We start from the raw sequence: 22,990 nt of genomic DNA on the forward strand, positions 1-22,990 counted from the left end.
TCAACCTGATCAGCATTTCTGGCACCTTGCCAGCCATCCGTGGAGCCTGGCAAATGCCACAGAATTCATCTGAATGTGGAAGAAAGAACAGGAGAGCACTCAGTGAACCCACCTTTTAACCACATTAACTGCGATTTTAAACAGGAGCCTCATCTTTTCAGAACTCTGAAAAAGGGGTTTGAATTGGAAAATACCGAACGGCAAACCAAAGTCTTCTTAATCTATCACACACCTCCTCCGTCAGAATTAACAGGCAGCGCTATTCTGAGTTATAACGATACTCCTCTCACACACTGAGATAATGTCCAAAGGAACGATGTTCAGGGCATAAGGAGAATACCAGACAAATGAGAAAGGCGAGTCCAAATATACGTAGTAAATGATGAAAATTGACTGCATATTTCATCAAACTGCTGCTGATTTAATGTGGGTTAATTAATCATTCCTGCTCCTCTTACAGGAGGCATAAAAGTGACCAGAGCATGATGCAAGGCAGAAGTGGAAAAGTATCAGTCATTAAAGAAGTGTACATAAAAGGAACGCAGTAAAAGCAATCCTTTGTGGTAGTGCTAATTATACTCATGTGAAATGAAAGCAAAAATCTTTCGATCCAGGCGAAGATTTGTAATTCTAACCACAACCTTTTATAGATCATTACTGTACAGGAAGTCACAGCGAAATCAAAAAGACTCATTTGTGCTATGAGAAATGGGCTTTTTTACCTATGATCACATCTGTAAGTGTCTGACAACTACAGTTTGCACCACTGACAGTTTAAAATAGCAGTCTAGGACTGGGCCTTTGTAAGACATTTGTAACACAAATATCAAACCCAACTGAAGAAAAAGTAATGGTAACACCCCAACTTTACAGGCCAAAAAAATGTAATTTTCACTTCTAACATTTTAATTACTTTTGCCACAAACACTGAGACCACTTTTTTGCAGTGAACAATGACAACCCTTATAAACCAAAGAAATTTAGATTATGCACAGCACAAGAAAAATCCACTGCTGCTCCACCCAAGTAGCAAATTTCCACAACTCCCGTACTCAGTGAAGGTTCTGTTGGACCACAATCTAAACTCAGTCCTTCCCCGTCTTCCAGATCACCCTGTGAACTTCAATATAATTGATTAAATGGCTATGATGTGCCACCAAAAGACAGAATAAAACCATATTTTTAGGTGTCAGGACCCTGCTCCTGTCAAAGTCAACGTCAGAGAATTCCCACGGACCTGGATGCGACTGTGACTGGGACATGGAGCTCACTGCCTGTTTTAATGGGTTGCTTTCAGAAAACCTGGTGGGTTTGTCCTGTGCCAGGTACACTTTCCTCTGCAGAAAGTAAACACTCCATGCCATTAAAGGGAGGGCAATGTATGACTCATAGAATCATAGAATGGTTTGGATTGGAAAGGACATTAAAGATATCTACTTCCAACCCCCTGCCCTGGGCCCGGACACCTCCCACTAGACCAGGATGCTCCAAGCCCCGTCCAACCTGGCCTTGAACACCTCCAGGGATGGGGCAGTCACAGCTTCTCTGGGCAACCTGTTCCAAGTTCATGTTTTACTAAGCTCTCCTGGCTCTAGGACATGTGTTAGGCTCCCTGCCATACCACTGCAACCTCAATTAAGTCAACAGAGGCCTTATTTCCCTGTTACTTTGTACCACAATATGGACTCTCCAGTTCCCAAATTTTAGCATTATGGGTGGGTTTGTAGAGAAACAACAGAAAAGCAGAGAAATAAAATCCAGAAATAAGCTTACCTATGAAATATGCCAGCAGGATCACCAGCGTGACCGAGATGACAATGGCACTCAGAGCAGCGCACTTCCAGTTACAGTACTTATAGGGTTTCTTCAGGTTAAAGGCAGGCCTAGAGAAGGTACTTCTGGGAAGGGGCCTAGGGGGAGGTGAGTACACAGTGCTGGACGTCAAGGGATATCCCGGCGACGTTGTACAAAAAAGGGGAGAGGTGCCTCCAGGTTTGAACAGGAAGTGCCTGAGGGAAGAAAGACCAACAGCAAGTGATTCCTCACACAGATCGAAGCCGAGGGAGACGTGGGGTAGGAGGATGGCGACTGCTGCCGGGACGAGGAAAGCAGCTCCACACAATGCTGGCTACGGACATGGACGGCATGCACGAAAGAGAAGAATAAAAATCAAAGGCAAGTCACACAGAGTAAAGGAAAACAAAACGAAAAAATCACAGTGCCAACAATGCCACAGAGAACTCCTCAAGGGCAGGAGTCCCCTCTGTGGAAGAGCTGGCGTTAGAGCGAGATGAATACCCCAAGCACAGCTACGACAGACTGGTGGCACGGGCAGCACCGGGGGCCTGCTCACGCTCCCACAGAAATGCCCTACAGAGACTGAAGAGGAGCATGGATCGGATTAAAGAGGGGAGGGCGTTTACCAATTCATTGATCACTGCATGAGAGCTTTTTTTGTATGGCGTCGGTGAATGGAGATGGGGAAATAGAGCTTGAGCCATTCCATAGCACCCAAATTGTCACAGAGGGGAATATTCACACTGTCCCCGCCCAGCAAATTTAAGTGACGGACAATGGCACTGTTAAAGCATCAAAGTCCAGAATTCAAGTCTTGCGTATCGCTAGTGGGGAGAGGCACCTGCTTCCAGAAAGCAGTCCAGAGCACCACAGTTTGATGCCTACCTTTAAAAAGTGTGAATTACTGTCAAAGGCAACAGCGTTTCCTGTCCAGTGACACATTGGGAGGCACTGCATTTTACCCGTTACTACAAACGCAGCCTGAGAGCCAGCCTATGAGGACTTTGTATGAGACTCATGAAAGTCAGCACAAAAAGAATCCACTGCAGACCATGAGCTCCTGAAATGAAATGTCCCAATGAGAGTTCTCTCCACAGGAATCCTAAATGAAAAACCTAATTTTGGTGGGACATCATGAAGTACGAGGCATTCAAATTCCGGGAATGAAATTGGGAAACAGATCTGACTCGTCTATCACCATGCTGATATCACATAAAAATGAAGCTTGTGAGGACTGAGAAACAGCCCCAGAGCAGTTTGCACCTTCTCCCATGGTTTATGGGGACAGATTTGCAGCCAGCATAAATGCCATCAGCATGGGCCCATGGGAGTCAGTCAAGCCAGTGGGTTATATCAGATGAAGACGTGACTCTCTTTTCCCCTTGAAGCCACTTGTGCAGTCACGGGGGGGAAACGACACATGCAGAAACGTCACCATGCAGAAAAGCCACTGATTCATGCAGTATAAAGTAACACATAATTCTCCAAAATAGGTGTTTGTAGTATTACAGCCATGGTTTTATTGGTACTCTAAGCATGACTGCTGAGCATTAGAGAAAGATTCATTATTTCTACTAACGCTCTACATCAAAACATTCATTTTTACAAGAGTCAGATACTTTCGTGTTTTGGAAAGTACTTATTTAGACACAGATGTATCTGTTCTGAGCAAAGAGGTACCTGCAGTGTTCACATACACCAATTAGATCTTCAGTTAATGATGGCTACCAGATTAGAAACTGCGAATGTAAGGCCAACACTACTGGCATTAAATGTCAAGTTAAAACCTGCTTATAACTTAAAATTTAAGTGATCAAAAATTAGATAAAGATGCCAGAAAGGGTGGTTAAGTCAAAATCAAAGGTTTGGCTTACATACACCACTAGTGGACACTTGTAAGATAGTGTATGTGGAAATTCAGTTTAACAATGAACTATCAGGCTGCCGGTACAATAATGGTTTAAGATTTTTGCAAAAATTAAATTAATCTTAGTTTATATGGGACTCAAAATTGCTGTAGGTACTTCTTACTAATGAAATGACTTTCAAAACAACAAGGGAAAAAAGCAAATGGCATGCTGTGGCTCACTAGCATATTAACGAGTCTGCCATTAATATGTACAGGACACAGTGCTCCAAGCTCCAGAACCTCATGTTTTTTAAAGCCATCTTGGAAGAGGCCAGCAATGGTGTTGCCCTTAAACATCATTGATGTGACCAAATGCTTTCATGCAAGGATCATAATGACTGTACAGTAAACAGGAAGACCACGTAAGTGTCACATACCCATCATTGTAAGCACCGTCATGTCGGGAGGAGGTGAGAATGTCCATCTCAATGAGGTTGTCCTGCAATGTCTCTAGGAATGTCTGCTTTGCTATGTTTCTACATACATATGGAAACATGAATGAAGCCAGTGAGTCATGCATATATGAAGTGTGATCTTATAAACCACAATGGTTACAGTGCAGTTGTGCATGGAATTAGAAGGATGGACCATATATTTATATGTATAAGATGCTACACATATACATATATAGCTTTTAAGAATGTTCACTTCTCTCTCTATACACTATATATATGCATATACACACATATAAGCACACACGCCCATGTGCATGTATAAAAAAAAGTTGATGTCTTTGTTCATTTCACACTATTTATTGCCAGTGACACGTGAAACCTTCTGAATTGCTGGATTCAAAAGACCAGAGTTCAATCCAGCACAGCTGTAACCTCGTTAGACTCCTGCGTCCGTGTTACTGTTACTCTGAAAAGGCACAGCACAGAATCTATACCCCACTGTGGCCAATACCTTGGTAGCACAGTTCCATCTAACATCCTCATGGATTTCCAGCAAAAATCTGTCACTCCTTTGCTTACGTTTCAGTTTTGCATTCGAGAACTTTTTAATTGCCAATTTGATTAATTTGTTTTCCTTTGTGGAACAATAACGTGTTATTTAGAAGTTTCAAAATGCAAATTTTACTCAAAATGAGTATTCCAAATAAAAGTTCCTCGGTGATAAGCAGATAGAAGCTGGAAAAAGTTCTGTGGTAACCCAAATTCCAATGCCAGAGAATTGGCTGTAATCTGGATAATAGAGGCAATAAGAAAGATTGTATGTGAAAAAGCCTGGTTTTGACTTTTGCACACAATAGTGGAATTCCGCAATATCTTGCCTCCCCAGCATGTACTTTGATGAGTCACATTTTGACCCATATATGCTAAACTGTTTTGTACCTTTTGAGGAGAATAGCAGGAACATAAAGAATTAAGTCAGAGGCACAGCTGGGAACAGACTGTGTCTTTCTCACCTTCAGGCTTGTTTCTCAAGACCTGGCAAAAAAATATTCTTCCCATCTTTTTTTAAAACAAAACAAAAAAAAAAACCAGTCCTGATTTGGCCCATGTCTGTTTTCAGCATTAAATTCCCTGGCCAAAACTAGCAAAAGGAACGTAACAGCATTGTGACACTCTATCACTTACACAGGATTAAGCGCTTACAGGATGTAAGGGACATGATGTGAGCTCAAAGAAGAACTCCTCTGACAAAAAAACTGGATCCAGGTAACATGCCCTACCACGAGAAACGAGCCCTCTCACATTATGGAAACCTCGATACCGTCTCTTCTAAAATGTCCTCAACCTTAATTTTCATTTCTACTTCCTCCTCTTCCTGCTGCTAATGCCAGCGCTTGTTTAGCTCAACTCCCTGCTTTTGGAGGCCTCTGGTCTGCTTCGACAGAACAGATCTACTCCTCCCTCTGAATGAAAGTAAAGTGACTCCTATTCATAGCTTTGGACTCAAGTGGGTCGACATGCATGAGCTGTGTGCCATGGCACTTGAGACATCAATCCATCCCCAAGTGTTTGCGGCTTCCTCACATTCCCTGGGAATGCAGGAAAGGTTGGATGTTGAATTCAATGCAAAAAGAAGTAACATATGTGCATGCGCTGAGCATTTAATGGGTAAGAGGCAAGGCATCTAGCAACACACCAATCAATAAAAGTTCATCAGTAGTTAAAATCCATGTCAAATTGGTTCCATGAATTTCAGTTGCGGGTTGTCAATAAAACAGAAGAGGGGAGGGTTATATAATTTTAAAATATACGTATTTGTAACAGAGAGGTCGCTGGGTCGCTGAGGTGACTAATGCATGACCGTCCTCCTCACTGAAGGCTGGCCAGAGGCTGCTCCCCTGGAGATTACCTGTGAAGAGCTGTCTCGTTACAAACCACTCTCCCTTCCCGTTATGAGTTGTGGTGGCAGAGTCTGACCTTACGTGATTACCACATGAAATTTCCTGGGAATGGAAGTCTCCTGAAAGCTGTTGGTTTGTCAACTAAATGTCCATCTAGTCGGCATTTATTTGTTCCTGCAAGGTTAAAATGTAAAGGAACAGGCCGCAGAAGAAGGAATAGTGAGGAATAAATATGGGGGGAACTGACTTACCTGTCAGAGTGACTGCTGAGCAAAGATCTTCTCGTCACACCCTTGATAATATATTGCTTTTAAAGCAACAAAAAAGAGAGCAGACAGGAAAAGAAAGAGGAAGGAGAAAGGGAGAAAAGGGAGTAAAGGGAAACTAATGGAAAGAAGGGAGAGAAGAGGAGGGGGCTCTTCCTCTTGCAACATATAAAGTTCTCAGACAAAGGACATGCTTATTGTGTTGTAGACTCGTGCTACACATCTCTGCTTGCCTTTGCAAGGATGGAAATTTCCAGGCAATGCCAAACCATCCTAAATTCCCAGTCCTGAACACTGCCTGCAGTCCACAGCAGTCAAAATCGAGCCTCTTCAGACTCTGGGGTGCTTAAAATCTATAACTGCAGGCACGTTTCACAGCCTGTGACAATCCCTGTTTAAAAGACGTAGCTTTTTCTTGGTGTTTTCTCTCTCTGTTGACTAATACGGGATTTTTAAAAATCGGATATTCAACAGAAATACAATTCCATTTTTGACATGAGATTACTATAATCTCCTATTGCTTTACTTCAAAGGCCTTAATTCTTGGATTAATGTCTCTTGGCCAGGATTTATTTTTTTACATATTGGACATGTTGTTCTCTTAGGTGGAGGTCTTTTTTTGGTTCTAAAAATCTTCGCAGTGGGGAAGGTCGACTTCCTGGAAGAGGTGGAATGGGGCATCCAACTTTGCTAAACAGCTCTGCAGCCTGGTCTTTTATGCCTACAGAATTCCCACCAAAAGAAACGGAAAAATCTCTGCACGTCGGAAGAGCAGACTGCTAGAGTGGAGATTTGTCACAGATTTACTGATCATCTGTGCAGCACGGCCTCTTTGCATTATGACACCATTATAACACGTTTTATTTTCTTGATGCTGTTTAGTGAAGCAACAAAAGCCTGTCAGTTGTGCTCTGTAAATGTGTTCATTTGTTGTTTGGCATAAAATTACACATTCTTTTCCAACATCTTCATTATCTGAAGGGACACTGGGCAAAATTACACCATTCCCACTAATGTGTCAAAAGCCAAAACATCAGTCTTGAGATGACCTGTTAATGTGCCTAATTAATAAAATGGTTAAACTAAGGATCAGTTACAAATGTGACTGATTTGTGAGGCAAGTGAAATCATCAAATGATGCAGAAGGATCTCTTCATGCAGGTAGAACTCCAATGTTCAGTCTGGTTAACAGCAATAATGTGACCAACCCAACTCGCAGCAAGAACGGTCTGCTTCAGATCTTGAAAACATTTCAGCCACAATGATTTCATGGAGAAGAAATGAGAGAGCCTTTAGGGATGTACTCATTTACAGTCCAACAGGAGCAGTCCAGGACTAGCAGGTAAGTGTTCTGTCTATGAACTCCTGCGTTTATTACCATGTGGTAGGGTTGTCCCTCTCTGATTGCCAACAGGATTGGACAAATGGGGGCAGGATGTTTTCAGTAAAGATCTTTTATCTCTGACATTCCTCAACTGATCCGGCAGCAAGGACGCTCCCTCTCAATTGGAAGGTGGTAGGTTCTGAGAGACTCCAGTCACATGTGAGGATGAGGCACTATTAGAACTGTATATCTCCAAAGAATTCACAACCTGGTTTTGGAAAAGGCACGGGGCTTCCTCCAGAATTATAGTTGATTATTCACAAAAGGGCTGCAGGAGTGGGGCCTAAGTATTTTTTAATGTAATTTCTTTTTTTTTGTTGTTGGGTTTTTTTTCAAAAGAAATAACACATAAAAGTCACTGCTTGGGTATATATGCTCAAGAATTAGAAACACAATATAATTACTGAAACTGTTGCCAAATCACACTTGCAGTACTTGCTTGTAATTTTGTCTTAATCTTTTGGATACAGCTTCTTAGTTGGGTCTTTTTAATCAAGCAGTCGCAGAGAAATTAATTATCCTTAAATGCCATCAAATGTTAGATTGAGGTCTGTTTTGGAAGTTTCAGCGGGCCAGCAGACATAGCTCATTCTCAAAAAAGATCGACAGACACGTTCATTTTTAAAAACTATTTTCTTAGCAGAAGCTGGCAAAACTGGGTACATTTTGTCCCAGGATACAGACACAGCTACCACTGATCTCAGTGAGATTCCCGCAGGCATTGACGTGACAAATTTGGCCCCTGTCTCAGTTTTAAGTTAGTATATATTTTTTGCTGTCTAAAATCTTTCTTGTTGTTTTGAAAAGGTAAGACAAACGAGGGGAAAAAAGGCAGCTAAGTGCACAGTGTTAGGCCTGGCAGACTTCTCTCCAGGCTGAAAAAGATACCATTTATGGGGGCTAATGCCTCCAGCATCTCCAGTGGTTTCTCATAAGCAAAGGAAATGGTGAAACAAAACCTCGGGAAAATGCAAAAACTGAATTTCAAGTGGGACAGCAAGAAGTAGATGCACTCACCGTTGGATGGGAGGACTGAGGCTGAGGAGTATGACAAGTGCCTTTTCCAGAACCTACATAGAACCTAAACAAAGCTACGAACTAGAGCAACTCAGTGCACCTTTGCCACATTCTTTGTGTGTTGCATAGCTGTAAATTAATTTAAATGCTAAAGGGAAGCATCATTAATTGACTGATGCCCTGCTATCCAGTGTTTCATGCTTCCTGGAGCAATGTTGTAGGACAGTAAAATGCTGCAGCTGACCTCTCCTCATTAGGTAAAACAAGATCAGCCTTTCCTCAATGATGTACTACAAAAGTATCTGCTTGATGAGGCACAGAGAGAAGGCTAAATTTTTTCAATATATTGACTGATTTCAGTTTCTTAAATAGGATATTGATTTATCCTACCACATAGGAAGAAAGACATTAAAGGAAAATAAAAGAAAGAAAACCAAGAACATTTTAATCTATGATCCCAATTCCAATTCTAAATGAGGAAAATAACCTTATGAGCAGCTGTTAAAGACAATATTTTTAGTTTACGAAAGAAGAACAATTTCCTCTTCTCCTAGTCCAAATAAAAAGACAGAAGGAATAATAAATACAACATAAAATACTTAAGCCAAACACCAGTTCGCAGACTGAATGGCTAGCTGTACAGATGTAGAAATACAGATGTTATTTTCCATAACATCCTCAGCACGCACAGTCAGAATATTTTAAAGTATTAAAGAAAATTACCTACCTAGTCTCCAGTGGGATGTTGCTGTTAAGTAACCAGTTGTCCTGAGCATGGGCTGGCTCTTGAGTGCTGGCTGGTTGTTCTCCAGAAAGAGAGTGGTCCGTAGGAGCTGGACTGGGGTTGCTGCGTGGAGTGAAGTTCCCTCTGTTTAGGGAATTGATGGAGGCCGCATGATGTTGATTTGGGGTGTGAGCATGTGATATTGGAGGTGGTGGAGTTCTAAGTCTTGAATGATTTTGAAGGTTTGGAGGATGATCTAAAACAGAAGTAAAATATTTTTAAGGTTCATGATTTGAGTTGTTCAACACATTTCTGTCGAGGCACTCCTAAAAAGTGTGAAGGCTGGGATGCTACATATCCTAAATCAAACTCAAAAGGGTAACAAAGCCTTATTCCATATGCTCTAATGACACATGCATTGATCCCCCAGCTGGTTAGAAAAGAATAGTTCAGTTTCATGCACAAAAGTTATGAAAGCTTAAAGCACTGCAAAAAAGCTGTCCTGACAGCCAAGTTAACTCCGATGAACAACTGCAGGTTGCAAACTGCAATCTGTCTGTGACGCTGAGTTGTGATAAAGCATGAAAAATACAACCACCCTGGACAGATAACACTTTAGAGCAATTTTATGATGGATATACAGCTCCCAGTGAAGTTTATTCTGCCTGTTTTGCCAGACAACTTTCAATAGTTAAGTCAACAAGAAGACTGAGAATACATTTAATCATAGACTGAGTTTAGGTAAAGCCATAAAACTGTGTGAAGGTTATACAATTTAACAAAATCCAATAGTTTGTATTGTTAGAGACGTACTCAAACTGAGTAAAAAAATGTATGAGGCATAAAAACTGAGGTGCCAGGAAAATGAAACAACATATGGTGAAGAAAGATGTAAAGATCAGAGATCTCAAACTCAAAGTATTTGTTAGCCAAGAGGTAAATTGGGGAAGGCAAACATTTAGGAAAGACCAACCTAGTGCTGATTATATCAGTATTTTAGGTTTTTTTATTAACCACCAAGGGTATTTTTTCACATGCTTTCTGTAAACAAAGAAAAACTAAAATATTTGATGGAACTGGAGGGAGACTGACAGTTCAGCACACTGGATGTGGGATACAGGAAACTTATTCCTCTCTGATTTTAGTAGGTTTATGCTTGTAAGTCATTAATGCACAACACATATCTGATGCCTTATCTAAAAAAAAGTATATGGTATCAATCTAATACTTACCAGACAGACTTCTGTACCATGAAAAACTAACACTCATGTACTAATTAGAGATCTCAGAAGTGAACAAACTGTACACAGTCCTAAATTACAATAAATGGTATCAAAAATTACCATGACATTTAATGATACTTCTGAAATCTGGATTAGGACTTGGACTCAGGAGAGGAACATTTACGATACCGCTGTAGCCTCTTGGATATTTAGACACATAAAATACAAAGATGTGTGAGCTACATCCCATCCCTTCCCTCCTCACCCGGTATTGACTCACACTACCTTGCCATTAACTATGGCTGGTTATACCAAAACCTTAGGGTGGCTGAGGGGATCTAGCCAAAAAAAGAAGGTGTTAATTACAAAGGTGCCATTAGTCTGCTTGAACCTGTATCCACCTCTGGCTTTGTGAGGTTAGACATGGAACTAGGGTGTATATTCCACGGGAGAACTGAGTGGTTTTAGGGATCCAATTCATTTTACCCTATACCCTGAAAAAGGTCAGAGGAACACCTTAAAAGTGCTGTTCTGTCTACTGTATATGAATACAATAGAGAACAAGCAGCTCAAAAAAAGAGGTCCATACTGGTCACCTACATTTGGACAGACAGATTATTCCCAGGAATCTAATGGAGTATTCATAAGTCTGACCTAGGAAAGCTCACCCAAAATTAATAATGCCATACTGGATTCGGATTTAATACTTGTTAGCCCTGAAAAATTCTGTACATCAGCCAGCAAACTAAAGGGAAGGACAGAGCAATGACCATGGAGTGTACGGACAAGGAATATCAGAACAAAATCAGTTCTGACCTCAGCTCTGCAGCACCATGTGAATCAAGGCATCCAACCATCCTTGGACTGAATATTACTGGGGACTGTCGCTTAACTGAAGCCCTGACCATGGAGGTAATAAAAACAACAGTGGAAGAATCCTACTGCTGGCTTAGCTGATTTGGTGACTCATTTCCCACTCAACATGCAGCAGCCATGACTGCTTGGCTAAGTCCTCTGCTGAGAGGCAGAGGAACATGGGAAGATAGTCAAGGAACGCACCAAAAAACTGCAGTCTCGGGAATGTGCTGGTTGCAGACAAAGGAAGACAGGAACAGTGTATTAATTCCAGTCTGAGAGAAATGAACATAAATAGAGGATTTCCAGTTTTTAGGGCTGTCAATCTATCACCGTTCACAAGAACTTAATTCATCCCAGAGAAAATGACTTGTCTAATCAGGACCAACACACCAAACGTTTCCAAGACCAGTTATTTGAGTTTTTATTACAACTGATGCCAGAGATGAATACTCTGCGCAGACAGGAAAGGGGGGCGATGGGTGAATCCTGGAATATGCAATAGGTGGTTTGTGAAGTTCTCCTGCTATCGGTTGACTTTCGCTACTGGAGATACCAATTTCAGACTGTGACTCAGAGCCTGTTTCCAAAGATCTGTTATGTAAATTCCAATTTACACCCTATTATTGCAGACACATTGCAGATGCTATTATGGATAATGCTTTTGAATCAAGTAAAAATGTGTCATTTTCATTCTCTATTTGCATACCCTCTGTGATTTCTTTGCTAAGTACAGACAGCACATCTATTTTACTCTGGTCTATGTGATTTTTCACAGGATTTTATAGCTTGTATTTCTTTTTTTTCTGACATTTAGGTAGCTTTTCCTCCCAGAATATTTTTAATTTCATTCATATACAAATTCTGAACGTTATGTCTGAGCATCACTGAATTTAATATACCTTGACTAGGATTAGCAACTATTTCCCTTGCCTTACAATCCCTTTTTTTTCTTCTTCTCAAGTTAAGGAACATTAGAAAAAAGGTGTAGATGAAAGCACAAGCTATGAAATCTTCCTACGGAAAATTACTGCAGCTGTGCAGGATTTTCTTGACGCGACAAAACTATTGAGGTTCTTACCCTCTGCAGTCACCAAAGATCTTATGGGATTTGCAAAAGATAAGGGAATCCCACAAAGTGATTTACTTCTTGATTTCCTAAAATTGCAACTGTCCCCTTATTTGAACATGTTCTTTTTAACTTGTTCCATAATGTTTGAGTGATATAAAGTGTGTGGTTATATTTCCCCACAGGAAGGAGAACCTTAATGCGGGCTGCAGTGGCTCTCTTAACATCATGTATGCGCGTGAGTCTTATACAGTGGGAAGATGCACTGATTATCCTGCTATATATTATATTTCAATGCTAAATATTTATATAAATATTTATATTTGTAGGCAGCACTGAATTTTTGCAGATCCCACCGCATCGGTAGGATACATGGGAAGTCAGATACAGCTTTCTACATCTAACAGCAAGCCTTTATTGGGGCAACAGCACCACAGGAATTCAGAATCCTTTATAGAGGAGCAGGACATCATGGCTTCTGCACAAATTGTACTAGGTTCCCCAAGATCTTCCTTAAGCAGCTATAAGATGACTAACTGTGACTATTTGGAAGTTATCTTGGCTTACTCCAAAAGAGGTATTTTTCAAAATTTTCCTCCTCGCAGATTTCCTCTTTGATTTCCAAAAAGACATGCAGTTTATCATTCCCTCTCTGCTTCTTGTCAGAATGAAAAACCCAAGAAATGCTATTCAGAAGGGCCAGCTAAGCTAACAAAGCACCGAGGAATAAAACAAACACCTTGTAAAACAACCACCCCCTCCAAATTTCCAATAGCCTCCAGCGTCGAGCCTATGGGATGATTTCTGCTTTGAAGGGACAGCAAAAGAGATCTATCACAGCAAAGGAGTCCTCTCAGCCTTGGCCACCAGGTGCCAATGAAACAGAGTTCCAGAGATAAAGTCCAACATTTCTAGAAGACAGGCTGGCACCATGGAAGTCTAAATAGCTCAGAACTTAATAAACACCCCTGTAAGCCTCATTTTCTCTAATGGGGCTCCAAAGCGTGTCAAACATGAAATATGTAAGTATTCAAATGTAATGAAACACTGGAAATCTGATTGCAAAAAACACCAATAGACATGTAGTTGCCTTTGTGTTGCTTTTTTGTTTTGCTTTTTAACATTAAAATGTCATTGACTAACATTGGCTTGGTAACCACAGATAACGCAGAGCTGAAAGATAACTCAATTAATGAAGCTTGTACTTGGCACATATTAGAGAGCCTTGACAGAATCCTGTGAATGAAGTATTGAATAAATGTGAACCATAAAATGATTACCAATGAGGAGCTAATATGACAAAATTTGAATAAAAGGTCTGAACCCCATGTTCCTTTTCTTTCCCTTAATCTTTAATGAGTAGTACTGTTTTGAAATTAGTCTATGTAACAATTACACTTTCTGATTCATTAGGTTTTGGGATTGTGTTCAGGGCAAGTGTGCTAACCTCAGCGTGAAAAATACATTCTCATCTTTTTTTTCCCAGCTTCTCCTGTTCCTCCGCACATTTGTCATTTGTATGTCTGCTCATATTCAGACAGCCTGATGCCTGACTGGTGTCTGGGTTAGGTACAGGAAATATTTCTCTTTACTCACTGCATATAGTGCCAGGTGGAATGAATCACTCATTGCTCCCTTGAACTTAAACTCCACAGTAGCCGTGATGACTAACTTGGTAGTGTGACTTTGGGCAATTGCACTTGTACCCACACACAGGGAAAAATCCTCCCTCCACCCCCTGTTGCAGAGAAAACAATCTTTTTTAAAATGATGAACTCTGCATTCAACTGACAGAGCAGCTAAGAGCTTTGCTCAGCTCCAGGACCATGTTTCAGCCTGCTGCAGATGTACACTCGCAGCACTCACACCCCCAGCCAGCTGAAATTACCTTCAGAGGCTCCCTGTCCCTTTGGGTGACATTGGTTATGGGACCTGGGGTGCCTTCCCTAATTAATCTGATGAGGCACCTAAGGTCAGGTGGACCATGAAAGACTGAACTGGGTCTTCCTCAGCACCCTTGTAGGGGGGCACAGAGAGTTTGTTGTTAAAAGTAAGACAGCTTGTCAGAAACAGGTTCCCTGTCAGACACATGGCAAGCCAATGATGGCATCTGCAAAATGAAAAGCAAGCAGAATATTTAACCTCCAAGTTGGCAGATAATGGAAAAATATGAGGATAAAGATCATAACGGGAGATGTTGTCTGCTCAGAGGGTACCTTGGTGGCTTCTGGTGACAGCCAGGATCAACTACATGGACTATATGATCTGAAAGGTTCCTTCCAACCTAGGCAATTCTATGATTCTATGATTCTATGAACTCAACTGCAGACCAAGCTTTTCTCCCATTTGCGTAGAATCCAGCTGAATATACACCATATGGACTGAGCTGAAGCCATGTGCAAAGGTGGCACCTCTTGTACTAAGCAGGTCCATCTCAGGGCTGTTACTGACATTCTGCAATCTAGAGATGAATTTCCTCCTTCAAGAAATGTCCAACAACAGGCTCTGTCTACATGGCACAGTGAGACAGCCTGATGAGGAAGCCACGCTGCAGGATGGTGACAGAGATGGAGAGAAACAGGTCACTCAATATTCAGATGATTTAGCTGCAGAGAGATTTCTGTTTTCCCTCACTAGCACTTAAAAACTGGAATTAATGATACAATTTGAGTGACTGAATCTCTCCTTAAGAAGCATATCCACTGAATTTGACTTAAGACTAGCTTCTCCTACCCTCAAGAGGAGTGTGAAATACATCTTTCAATGTAGCAACATCTTGTGCTGCTGGTTTTCAAAAAGCTAAGCCACAAAACGAGAGCAAATCGTAAAAGAAAACAGAGAACTGATATATAATCTCCATTAAGTCACAAAACAACAATATGAAAGCTACCTTGATGTTTTCTCTCTATTTTATTTTAAGTAACAGCATAATAGGGAGCTGCTGTTCCATCAAGGACTCTCACCACAGAAAAGCGTAGTCCTCACCATGCAGTTAAAATCAGCAGCATGTATGTCCTGGTTCTAGAGAGTATTCTGGTTCAAAGGGTCTTCTCAAAGTTGACCTCTTTGAATCCCAATCTTTACAGCCTTGTATCTCACTGGTACTTTGTCATGCTATATGCATAGACGCACAACTCACCATGTTTCATGGATGATTAAGGCCAAAGAAAAATCTTCCTGTGCACACCTGTATTATAAAATTTGTGCAGTCTTTTATCTAGAAAAATCTCACAAGCATTGGAGGCTATTTAATGGAAGAAAACATCTACACAGATGTAAATAGTTTTGAGTGTTTTTCTAAATCTGCAAGTTGGACACTGGATTTGACATAACCAGTGCTACAATAAGTGGATATCAAAAAAGCTGCAGAACATAAAAACCACAGTGAATTTGCATGACAACACTACCTGCAGTGTCCCTGTGAATGTCTCCAGCCACTACCCACAGCTATTTCAGACACTGTTGGTACAGCTACATATCCCAGGACCAGTGAAAAAAGGACTCTGTAACTATAAAAATCTAAACTTGAACTCCAGCAGTGTACAATGTATAAAAAATGCAATCATTCTTCCTCTTGCAAACAGACTGTTAGCAGCAGCAAGTGGAAATGGAGGACCTCAAAACCAGGCAGCAGATAAAATGGCACCTTGTTGCTGATTGACAAGTCTAGGCTTTGGAAACTATGAGGACTTCATTTTGAAACGTTTCCAGTTACACCTATACTTAAGTAACTTCACTTGTTTAGATGAATTACAGCGAAAGTCAGGCCCACCTGGATGGTATGTGTGCACATGTAAAACTAGTTGCAGCTCCTCTCCAGCTGCGCAGATTAGCACTTCATTGGTTTTACTGCTCCTAGAAATCAACAGGTGCATCGCATCAAGTCCAAACAAGCCATCTCCTCTGCATTTTTCTCATCAAATGTGTACATTACATGCAAACTTTCCCCCCAAGTGCCAAAGTGCCTTTGCAAAAGCAAAATATTGACTTTTGGGTTTTAAATCAATTTTTTGTTTGATGCTAGGCTGTCAAGCCTTGGCTGCACATAATCAAGGAGAGCTCTGGGTGGTTGTTTTTTCATCAGTGCGCATCTGATTGAATTGAACACTCTATAAGTAATGCTTTTAAAAAGGTCCTGGTCACTATCAAAGGATGATATGCAGACTTTTAACCCACGGTGTTCATTATTTAATTTAATAAAAGGGAATCACAGAGTAATAAAATTAAGGCAGAGAATTAGTATTTAGACTCTGACAGTTTATGAAGAATCATTGTCTTGGAGGAAAGTGGACAAAATCCCAGAATATCTAGCAGAGTGTAAATAAGTTACTTAAATTTAAATAACATATTTAAGTTCTTAAATGAGTAACTGGAAAAATGGGAAAATAGCCTCTACGCTGCTCTACTAAGCAAATTTTATTGCAACCCTGGAGACTGGATTTTCTGCTGGGCTTACTGAAAAGGAACACCTTTTACTACCCTGACACTATACGCTGGAGGCAACAGTCGCCTTTGAAGGCTCACACTGTTGAACTGATGGCCTTTTTGGTCTAGGCATATGAACAAACAAATAAACATATATTTCTATATATAACAATGCATCACGATAGCTCCTTCTCTTTCAGAAATGCCCCAAACACAAAAACTGACCATGAGCCTCACCACTCTGATGAGATGCTGCCGTCACCCACGTTGTGCCCTCAGCCCCTCAGGTGTGGGTTCTCATGTCTGGAAACCCATAGTTACAACTCTTTAATTTTCAGGAGGATGCTCAGATCACTTTGCTGTGCCATTTTGACAGCACTCATGGCTTCCATGAGCTCCCTTCCAGCTAAGTGACCGAGGATAACCCCTCTCCACTGCATCTTAATGAGGGACAGCATCCTAATGTGCGGTGAGAAAATCCATTGGCTTGAGTGAAAGATGGCACATCCATGCTCTGATTTTGAGTTGCTACAAATCACACTCATGGAATGTTTCTAAACACGTGTGCCTAAAACTGCAACCTACCTCCTGAAGGACTGGGAGCCTGCAGCTCTCTCTTTTCTAAGAAAGAGATGTAGCAAGTCAGTACTTCTGCAAATGTGTGCCTTTTTTGAAGTGTCAAAAGGTGTGTTCAGTTCCCCACATTTTAAACGTTGCAAAGTATGCTATATCAACCCTAAAACCCATCTGCAGTCAGCCAGGATAGCCCAGTGGCTGAGGATTAGGCAATGCCTATGCCACTTGGACAATTACCCCTCATGAGTCTCCTTTCAGTAGTGTCCAACTTGCACAGGCTCAGCACAGGCTGCTGGGTGCCACTCCTCATGCATAAAAGGCCTGGAGAAATGGAAATAACTCTCAGGGACACCTCCCACTAGATCAGGTTGCTCAGAGCCCCGTCCAGCCTGGCCTTGAACACCTCCAGGGATGGGGCTTCCACCACCTCTCTGGGCAACCTGTTCCAGTGTCTCGCCACCCTCATGGTGAGGAACTTCTTCCTAACGTCCAGTCTGAATCATCCCATCTTTAGTTTTAATCCATTCCCTCTAGTCCTACCATTACCCAACACCCTAAAAAATGCCTAAAAATGCCGACAGCCTAAAAATTTCCTACAGTAACATATGGTGACAAATATATAAACAAACAGAAAACCCCACAGTTCAGCCTTGTCCAAACCAGACATGATTAGCTGGTATAGTTACGCTGGCAAATTTCTGAATTGTTTGTGTAAAGCAGTTCCCCAAACTAAAGCACATCCACAAAAGGTGCCTTTGGCTGCTGTAATAGTGAATAAACTTAGGATTTTGCCAGCACAGCTCTGTCAAATATTATTGGCTTTTTTGTTTTTTTTTTATATCTATATTGGAAAAGCTTTGAAATATAGACCCGATCTTTGCCTGTTTCTCCCTAAAAATAAAATGAACAGTCTGTATTTTGCTTACGCCCTTCAAAAATCTTATCTAAACTGCAGCGCTGGTGTGACTTAGCTGTACACAAACAAACAGGACTGACAGATCCCCAGCTCCATCAGCAAAGTTGACTGTATACAGTAGCTGAGGAAATAGTCTGTTTTATATAATTTTTAGATCCAGAGACCATCCTTTTGCAATTATGAAGTGATACAACTTCCATGCAGTTCGACTGGGTGACAGGACCGGGTATGCACTCTTAGTGGCCAGGGTGAAAGATTATTATGCTGCAAAAACACTTAAAAAATTTACTGTATTCAGTGTTAACTTGCAAGCTTTGGGTCTTGATCCTGATCTCCAAGGGGCATGTAATTCCCAGAGCCACCAGGGAGTTGCACAGCACAGACATCTGAAGGAGGGGTTTGTCCCCTTCCTTTTTGTTTGCACTTGTCCCAGGGCTTGTGAATAATCAGTCTCTGGAAACACACAATTCCATTATTTCACAGCAAAGTGCTTATGGAATGTGACATGATGTGGTGTAGCACAATGCCAACAAGCACCAATGATTTTAGTTATTTACTCTAGAGCAAGAAATAGGGAAATTTCACATTGGCAGCAACTGAAATAAACTATTTCAAGTCTTTGCTGGCAAACGCATATTTTTTCATTACTTTGGATCAACTTCTGTACATACTGCACTAAGATGCCACCAAGCAGAGCTACTGCACAGCACAGAACTGGTTCGCCAGTTTTTCTTTTGTTACCCCTTCCTTACACCATCCTCCTTTTATTTATTTATTTTTTTTCCTGCCTTTAAAGTTTTAACAAAGACTTGTCTGTTAAATACCTCCAAAGCCCAACATAAACTGGTGACAATTCTATCTGACAGCTGTGACTGACATGACGTCTGTCACACTGATTAATACCTACGTCCCCTGCCCCATCCACTGCGTATACAAAAGCTGACTGATTTCCTTTGGTGAAAACCATGGGTGCAGTTAAGTGTAAAATCTCTCTGCACAGGTGGAAAACCTTCTTCCCTTTGGCACAGGAATCTGATTTGTGAGAGCTGGGCTCCATGACCTTTCCCTTCAGGTTCTATTTGACATTCTCGGAAGCACGATGGCAGAAGGCTGCGCTCCAAATAATTCTGAAACAGACATAAAACTTTTATATTTTTATTAACACTTGAAGAGGCCACTAAAAGAAAATCAAAACTATGAATCTGTCAAGACACCTCTCAGCAATGCTGCACTTTGTTCACAAAAGTACCATGATGGAAGGGCAATGATGTAGTTTATCCAGTGCATATGTTTGTCTGTCTATTCGTAACGCCTCCACCCCTAAATATCTCAGTACTAATTAATACAGTCCCTCTGGCAACACACTTCTGAGAGGAAATATTCACGATGAGTCTCATTTACGTTTAGTCTCATTTATCACGTTCGTTATTTTTGCTTCTACGTTTTTATCATATAAATCTCTAGCATGTAACAAATATCAACAAAACTATAAATACACATACACCTAAATATTAATAGATCATCAAGACATTTCTATATGTTCTGATGTTAATTTTTTACCCTGTGTCTCTGAATGTACCTTTGTATATCTATCTGCCTTGTTACAGACAGACAGATGTGTACAAATGTATATGGTGCTACAGAGACAGAAAAAGCATGTTGTAGTTAAAAGATTTTGATCTCTTCTTAATTCCTGCTCTTTTTTGTTCCCCTACCAGGAGCTACTGCCTTTACTGGCATCGTACATTAAAGTGATGCTTGCTGCCCATCAACTTTCGTCTGGGAAAATGGGCTAATTTAAAATGAATAAATAAAAAGGTTTCTGGTAGAACAAAAAGACTGCCTTAGCTTTTCTGAAAAAAAATTGCAAAAAAAGTTGTTTCACAATTATTCTTTATTATCCTAGTGCTTAGTGAGGTTTTCTTCCGTACAGAAGAAACTGAGAAAAACCACTGTACCAGGCTATACAGCAGTTATTGTCAAGTGCAGAAGACAGAAAAAAGTTTAAAAGAGGCCTAACTATTTCTGCAAGCCATACTTTGTAGACACAAGGCTACAAACTGTCCACGTGTGAAACTGCCACTGGATTACTGATGGCTCCAAGTATGCCAGTAGGGAGATTTTCAGATGCCCAAACAGAAGTTAGGTACCATCTCCCATTTATGCCTGTGGCACTGTGCCACTCGGTGACATCTGCGACCTTGAAAAATTCACCAAGAAAATTTTAAAATCAAGCCCTGAATTAACAATATTAGTGCAGACTCCTGAAGACTTTTGTGAGCTTGTTTAATAACGTGCTTTGGAAATAGCTAGTCCTAGCATTAACTGAAGTCCAATATTAGCTGAAGATTCCCCCAGCATGTGGCTGTTGAGGAGAGTGACAGTGCACTCAGATAACACTTTGGCATGAAGTGTGCGACTTTAAAGCTCAGTCAGATTATCGTGAAAGATGAATTTTCTAAGGTTCTTTTCATTACTTTCTGTAAGTGCTCTTGACATTCTCTGAAGCAGTTTAGGAGCTTCCTAGGAAAAATGTCAAAATAAAGTAATAATTTTCTTATAATATTGTTCAACAAAATGTGAGCACGGCGTGATTTAGCAATGAAGATCAGCAACTTATGAAGACGGTGCACACATGCACACACCTATATATTATCGAGGGCTTCAGTGTGATCAAAACAATAAACAATAATTTCATATGTGCATTGTCAAAGGACTAGAACAACTGGTCGTCGGTGTAGAAAGGGGATTTTATATGACCTTCAAGTATCCCGACAATATACATTTCAACTATATAGGAAACTTCCATTTCAAACACTGGTAGTTATTCACTGAGCAAAACAATTTATACTGGCTTCGTACTGGAAGCATTTGCTATAAAATTTATACCCCTCCTAACTCTTTTTAAACAGAACAAATCAAGTTCAGTATGGAGTCGTATTAAAATACTGCCTTGCTTTTTTAGGGACAATCATGTTAAAACTAGTTTACTATCTGCCACAGGCAACAACTGGCACAACTCTGTGAGGGTGACAACATTTTTTGGTTTAATTAAAGAGATGATCATAAAGATATATTTTACTATCTGTAACTCAAGAACTACGTGTGATAAAGGTTTGGTTTTTTTTGTCCTCTTCATAGTCGCAGAGCCTCCCCTGCCCCCTAGCTGAATGATGTATGGTCTGGAATGGACCCATCATAAACCGCAGGCTGTAAATTAAACAGTGGGATGAATAACAGGCTGGAGGGTTTCAGGAATGCTAACATAACACATGTTATTCAGTCTACTGTGAGGGAACTTCTTTCAAAAAATACACTTCTGAAGTAGAAGTACAATTACTTAATACCATAATTTAAACTAATAATGACTGGATATTTTAAGCTATATGGCTTAAATTTCACGGAATATGTTTATGCATAGAACTCTGGATTACTCACTTTTACCCTAAAGGTTCCTAAAGCACTTCACATATTTAGCAAATTGATATCCAAATTACAGGAGAGAATCATTTAACTCATCACTGGAAGGCCATCACGTCTGTTCAAGAACAAGAGAGCTGCTGCACGAAGGATGAACCCCTGGCTCCACTGAAGACAACTGCAAAACTCTGAAAGACTTCAGTAAGGTTGGAATTTTACAACTCGTTTTCTGAAAAAAAAAACCCCAATCTTAATACTTGAGGGGAACTTTAATAGTGGAAAAGAGACAGGACTTTATTCTTCAGTTCCAGTGATCAAACCATGACAGGGACAGATCTGCGTTTGCTGTTACGAAACTAGCAGCTTAGCTCCCTGTCAGTGTAACCATTTGGAAAGAAATGTGCAGAAACTCCCACAGAGATATACTGCCCTTGATCTGCAGCAAAACTCCTGTATTGTCAATACTTGCCTTGATCTGCAAGGTAACTCTTGATGTCAGCGGCAGTTTTGTGCACAGGGTGGGCAGTATAGGGCTCCCAAGGAAAGGTTTAGAAGCTGGGGATGCATTGAGATTAATCAGCATTTGATGCCTCACTGGAGAAAAACAAATGAGCGGGGTTTGTGGATACAGTCAGTGAGGAACATTCAACTGCAGCCAGAAAAAAAACCACAAACCATCACACTGAAAAATACAAATGAAGCCAGAGAAGAGGAGCAAGAGTGAGGCAGGGGAAGGTTAGCCTTGAAGAAAGGATCACTGACAGAGGAACCAGACTGTCTTAATCTCTTCCACAGTTTTTCTTCTGAAATACCAATTTGCTTCTGGAACATCCCTGATCTTCCCCCATCAGCCAAATCTGAACTCCCCAAGCCCTGCCAAACCCTCCTTAAAGCCATATCTTATAAGCTGTACAAACTAGGGGGTTGGAAGTGGATGCTCAAATTTCCCTGCACGTCCCTCCCACCCAATCCAGTCTGTTACGCCCTGGAAGATTCATAGGCAAAGCACCACACTGCTCCCTGAAGTGAACCCAGGGACCCAACTCTGATGGGATCTTCTGGGACAAGAGATGGCCTGACCTCACAGAAAAACTCTGGGCAGCAGGGAATTTA

The 22,990-nt window shown here is 40.9% G+C and overlaps 1 protein-coding gene across 12 annotated transcripts in view; it reads right to left on the reverse strand.

The window, feature by feature from the left end:
• TENM4 (teneurin transmembrane protein 4) overlaps positions 1-22,990 on the reverse strand; it is a 530,696-nt gene that overhangs the window by 211,167 nt on the left and 296,539 nt on the right. For 7 of the 12 annotated variants that reach the window (XM_074572378.1, XM_074572377.1, XM_074572373.1 and 4 more), the window contains 3 exons: positions 9,397-9,649; positions 4,084-4,182; positions 1,774-2,009 (listed from right to left, as the gene is read on the reverse strand). In XM_074572378.1, the coding sequence (XP_074428479.1) occupies positions 1,774-2,009; positions 4,084-4,182; positions 9,397-9,649 (588 nt within the window). The remainder of the gene's footprint in view (positions 1-1,773; positions 2,010-4,083; positions 4,183-9,396; positions 9,650-22,990) is intronic. The other 5 variants (XM_074572381.1, XM_074572380.1, XM_074572379.1 and 2 more) reach the window with 1 other exon arrangement.

This window comes from Larus michahellis, chromosome 1 (genome assembly GCF_964199755.1).
Source record: "Larus michahellis chromosome 1, bLarMic1.1, whole genome shotgun sequence".
Lineage (NCBI taxonomy): Eukaryota > Metazoa > Chordata > Aves > Charadriiformes > Laridae > Larus > Larus michahellis.